Here is a 6,000-nt window from a genome sequence, read left to right on the forward strand (position 1 = left end):
GTGCAAGCACCATTTGCATGGAATTCACTTCTGGAACATTTGCGCCAGGAAACCGATCTTAGGATATTCAGGAAAAATCTGATGACATTTAAACAAGTTTATCATTGTTAACATTCTTCTCTTCTCCAAATCCTATAGCCTTTTCCAATTCTCACTTAGAGCAGAGAAACCTTTGTTGAATGTGCGCTTTATTAGTATTGCTTAACATTACACAACATAACAGAGTCAAGAAAAATTAATGTCAACATGCAGGGGTGCCGCTTATACATGCAGCTCTAAAGTCTCATCTGGGGCGGAATAGTCAATGCGGAACCACACAGACCAATTAGCGGCGCAACGTAACAATGCGGTTTAAATCTTTTGGATGCAGTGCAGCGCCTTCTGTTCTAAAGTTGAGGAATATGCGATAGTATCCTCCAGAAAGTGCATTATCATGTTAAATGGAGTGCATGTAAACGTGTTCAGTATGATACCAGAAGGTTCAATATACATATAGTGGCATGAGTTCAAATGATTTATGGGCGGGGAGCAGAGAACGTTACAGTGACCAATGGTATAGCAGAACACATCCATATTCCTGTTAGAATTTGAAAGACTAGATGGTTAGAGAACAGATGTGGAATTGTAAAAAGTATCACTTATGTTGGTAGGCTCATGGGGACCTGGGACCTATGACCCACACTGAAGTGGGTTCTAGACATTCCTAGCAGATCTGGTTTGAGAATCAGATTAAACCAAGGGCCCTGAAAATTTCTTATTGCTTATTTTATCCATGGTCCAAGCCTCACACCTCATGGAGAGGAAGGGAATATGCTATCCTTTACAATGTCCAAGAAATGTATTTAGAACAGATTTTGGATTATCTGAATCGACGTGATATACAAGAGCCACAGACTTCTAGACCTGGACAAAACACTCATGTCAGTTTTATTTTAAAAGATGATTTGACCAGTGTCCTTACTCTGTCTACCCAGACACTGATCAGTAGACTGGTCCGATACTGATGTATCTCTGGATGGTGACAGGTATGGACCTAAATTAACTATTTGTTTTTGCTGATGATAATGGTGCTTCCATTCTGCATGCTGCTTTTCTGCATACTCAACCCGATTGTAAACCGGTCACGTTTTTTTGGAGGCTTCTCCGTAGAGCAGGTGTTCGCCCTAGAGGCCTCTGAAGTAGTCTCAGTTCTTGTTATGTCTAAGCAGACATCTCTGAACTGGTTTTTTATTAGGTTAGGCATACATTTCTCCTTAAGGCAGCGACCTGTAATTTTTTTTCTGTTAACTCCCTTGAGATTTGGTCATTTGTTACACCTGTGACTCACCTTAATGTTTAGTTTAGTGACTCTGAAGGAGTCCTACAGGTGGCCTGCACAGGCCTTAATAGTTGTGAAGACTGTCTAGAATCTCAAGTACTCTTTTGCGTCTAAGCACCAAACTGGAAATTCCATTGAGAAGGGAGCACATCCAATGACAGAGCTACACCCCTCAACTTTTGTCTAACAAACTCAGACATTTGGATTGCATACTTTTGGGCCAGTTTTTCTCTGGCACAAACAGTGCTTGTCAGCTTTGAAAAACTGGTCATGACCCTAATACCTTCCCCCATTGTCTCTCAACAGAGGCACGAGTGTTTAGGAGTATGTAGCGGTCCAGATATCCTGTTTCAGAAAAGGACAAATAATCCATTGGAGAGATCTCCGCACACTGCAAAAAGAATACTAGTCTCCTGGAGCAGAGGATGCGTGGATGGTGTGGATGCGAATGGAGTGGAGTCTGCATATTGGCATTTAATTTGTCCTTTCATTTTTCTGGTTTGCTGAGCAAGGGTTTTTAGGTATCTGACTTTCAGACAGGACATACCATTTATCTGGAGGTTGTGTGGCTCTACCTGTAACCTCTTCACCATATTTGGATCTTCTTTGAATTGACATACTAGATCAATGGTTCTTAACCTATGGTCCTCAGATCACTTGGGGTCTGTGACTGTTTGCACCAAATTAAATTTTATTAGCAAATTAATACATTACATACACATAAAAAAAGACAAATTTAAAATTGAAATTTATAAAACCCCTATAAATGGGAAAGATTTTGAAATTGGAGCCTAAAAATTAAGTTGTCATCCTTAGCTTGGCTTGTTGGAGAACAAGACGTACAGCAAGCATGAGTATGAACGATTGGTGGCCTCAGTTGAAGCACTAGTATTCGCCAACAAAAAGAGAGGATGTATTAGGGCAAAAAAAGACAAAATAATTTGTTAGTCTGGTATAGTGCTCTGTCTTTTACAAATAAAAATAACGTCTCCAGTTATTATGATAAAAATTTCGACTTGTGTATATTTTTGTTCGTGAATTAAAGAAAATAGATGTTGATCCTGGGCAAGCAAGCATTTGGTTTATTGTTAAGTGATTAATGCTAGAGTTTAGTAATTTATCCATGTTGGCTGTATCAAATGCCTGTTAGACCAATTTAGTGAATTAAGGCTGCTGACCCAAATGAGTGACACTCCTGGATGCAGATATTTTGGTTTTGTAACTGCAAAAGTTAGTTAAAAGTTGCATGTTGCTTTTGTATTATCTTTTAAATCTGATTTCTGTATATTTTATCTTTCACAGGCAGGGTACACCTAGTTACAATATTCCACCTCAGGAGTCCAATTACAAGTCCAGGAGGCATGAGAACAGTTATCGAGACTCCTATTCCCAGAGGACCAATCTGCAGTATTCTCACACGTCTGCTCCGTTTCAAAGCAGTGACCCTCACTATCCTGCTTATAACCAGCAGTATGACAGCGGATCTGCTTCATCCTCGTCCACCACTCTCCTTTCTCTCGTCCCACCTGTCTCCTCCACATCTTCTTTGTCCTCACATCACAAAGGGGGCAACAGCAGGTACCTGCGGCATTCTGAGGGACGCTCCTACCACAGCCAGCGTGAGGAATTATCTGCTCACAGGTCCCACCACCGAGAGGAATCTGCTTTTCACCATCGGCATAGAAACCACACTCAACGGGACGAACTGGCAACTGTGACAACAGCAGCTTACCCACCTCCGCCTCCGCCTCCTCCTCCTCCCCCTCCACCTCCTCTACCTGTCTCCGACAGCCCTCTCTTCCAGAACAGCCATGGATTTGGCAAGCAGGGTGAATGTTTTGTGGTTCAGAATACTTACCCCTCCTATACAAATGTGAACGAGGCTCCACCTCCTCCACCTCCAGCAATTCCTGCCTTGATGGATCAAGTCTTTGACCAGCATGCAGGGGATAAAGATTATAGACTTCCCCCCTTGTCCTCTGCTACTGCTCCTCTATCTGATTCTTTCTTAATGAACAATGTGGCAGTTTCAGAATTTTTTGCTCAGGAAAGAAAAGAGTCTTTGAGCCCTGTTGCATCTGCCCCTCCTCCTGTTACTCTACTTCCAACCCTCATGGAGGACAGAATACAGTCCCCCAATCCAGTGCCTGTATCCCCTGCTCGGTCAGGCTCCCCTGCACCTGACTACACCAATGAAAGTGTCCCATTTGCTCACCATACTAGCCTTGACTCTCGAATTGAGATGCTGCTGAAAGAACAAAGGTCAAAATTCTCTTTCCTAAATTCGGACTCTGAAGATGAAGAGAAGGAACCGCCCAACCCAGCCACACCCCCGCCACCTCTTTCCCTCAGCTTTGAGGATGTCGGTGTAGGCCTTGTCACAGGGCAAAATACTGACCTTTTGACAACGAATGGTCAGGACCGGGTAAGTAATATATTATGAGGGAATTGAATTAATTGTTCTGCTGTCATTTAACTGCATTGCGTTGTGTTCCTGCTCAGGTTGCTGAGCTACATTTTTCTATCACTTGATCTTCCTTAACATTCATACACATTGACTATTTGAATTTTTTACGGCATCTGAACACTCCAGTTATAGAAATACAAGTCTTGCATAAAGTCGCCTTTTTAAATATTTTGTTATTGCTTGATGAAAAAAAGTTATATCTTTTTTGAACGTTGGAAAACTATAATAGGTTTAGATTATTGTTTTATTGGAATAAGCACCAAAAGCAAAATGGATGCAGAAAACCTTCTTATGTTAAAAAAAACCCCAAAAAATACCCTACGGTTAAACATACAGGTTACATCTCATACCAAGATATCCAGATCGTATCCTACTCACTCTCTCTAGAAAGAAACTGGGACAATGTGATTGGGAGATCGAATCAAGGTGTGTAAAGGTTACACAAAGTGGGACTTTCAGATATTTAAATTTCATTAGCTATTGCCCAGTACTTCAACCAAGTACTAAAACTAACACTCAAAAGCACTGCGCTGAGCGCAACTATTCATGGTTGTGTTTTATTTTCCAACATTGAATCTTTCATAGATTCACATCCCTGGATCATTCCCCACAAAATAGCAATACTAGGCATTGACAGCTGTAAAAGCCAGAGGCAGTGGGCACTTATTTTTTTTGCCATCCAACTCATTCTGAAGGGCCCAAATGTCAGCCAGTGTGGTGGGAGTGCTCTTTGACTCCCCCTCCAAGATTACTTCACACCTTAGATTTCAACCGTAGGAGTGTGAAGAGAGTTCCAGAGCTTTGCCCTTCTTCAAAGCGACCTTTTAGGCCTTTTCTTGGACTTTAGATATTCTCATTACCTTATTGCCTCTGAGAAATGGCATCAATCGATACATCCAAAGGGTCTGTTTAAGGCTTGTGATTAATGCAGCAAAACAAGGGTTTTTTCTATTGACCATCAAAAGAGATGCATATAATGCCTCTACTCAGACCACAAGGCCAAAGATTGTAAGATATACTGGAATTTTCTGCCAAGTGACAATGAGTGGAGACTTATCACATGGAGTCAAAAGAATAAAACATCTGAACACCCTTCAAAGTAGGATAAATCTGAGACTGGTTTCTCGAAATTTGAGAAGAAAGAAGAAAAAAGAAACCCCAATTAAGTGAAATATAGCAGGGCCAAGTACAAGCTAAAGAGCTTTCTTCAGGAGAGCATGAGATAAAACACAACAAAAGTGTTTAAAAAGTCAACAGATATGTCTTCCCTAGAAAAACAGTGGAAAAATAGGCATTCTCCAATTTTAATGCCTCCATTGCCATTACCGCGGACTAAAAAACGGAAGGTAATTTCACAGTTGATGACTACTTCATCTGAAAGAAACACGTTAGTTATAGATTTCTTACTGTAGAATTACCCCCAGGCGTCAGACTGGATCCAGAAAGTTTGTTCCACAGCAGTACCTCTGCGCGACGGGATGACGTCGCGGCAGCTACTTAGACGCCGCCTTCGCGCGCTGACGTCAGTTCTTTCTTTTTTCGTGCCAGGCAGCGTGGATCCGGGCAGAGCGGTACCTCAGTAATTTTTTGACTACGTTTTTCTCGACTTTTGTCGACTTCTTGTTTTAAGTCTCCAACTCTGAACAGGTGCACGAGGGATGCCCGGTTTTAAGGCCTGCGGTTCCTGTAACCGACTGATGTCACTGACGGACCCGCACCGCGTGTGCCCCTTTTTGTCTGGAGCATGACCACGACCCCAAGTCGTGCTCCGACTGTCAGTCGATGGCACCGAAGGCTTTACGGGAGCGGTCCCAAAAGCTGCTTGAACGCCGATAGTTGGCTCTACGCTGTTCGAGGTCCCGGTCGAGAGGGAGGTCGAGGGAACGGTCACGGTGCCACCACCATTCCGGTTCGAAATCATCGAAGTCTTCGCATTTGGGGTCGGGTAAGTTGAAGCATAAGAAGTCGAAGAAGCATCGTCGCTCTTCGACGTTTCCTCGTCGGTCGGCCGATCGATGAGGTATGCTGGTGGGGCCCCTGCCGCGGCTCCGGGCACGGAACCCGCAGAGTCGACTCAGAGTTTCCCGCCTTATCCGGAACCCAAAGCGACCCCCACCCAGCTTCGTACGTTCTACGAGGCGATGCATGCCATCTTTGGCCGGTCTGACCCCGCCGGGCGCCTTCGGGTCCCCCGGACTCGGTTGGGGGCCTAGTT

At 43.5% G+C, this 6,000-nt stretch overlaps 1 protein-coding gene across 2 annotated transcripts in view; it reads left to right on the forward strand.

Annotated features, from left to right (window-relative positions):
- The window catches only part of SETD1A (SET domain containing 1A, histone lysine methyltransferase), a 1,239,111-nt gene that overhangs the window by 410,096 nt on the left and 823,015 nt on the right, over positions 1-6,000 (forward strand). For both annotated transcript variants that reach the window (XM_078652474.1, XM_078652473.1), the window contains exon 8: positions 2,621-3,743. In XM_078652474.1, the coding sequence (XP_078508600.1) occupies positions 2,621-3,743 (1,123 nt within the window). The remainder of the gene's footprint in view (positions 1-2,620; positions 3,744-6,000) is intronic.

The sequence above is a fragment of the Lissotriton helveticus genome, chromosome 7 (assembly GCF_964261635.1).
Source record: "Lissotriton helveticus chromosome 7, aLisHel1.1, whole genome shotgun sequence".
Lineage (NCBI taxonomy): Eukaryota > Metazoa > Chordata > Amphibia > Caudata > Salamandridae > Lissotriton > Lissotriton helveticus.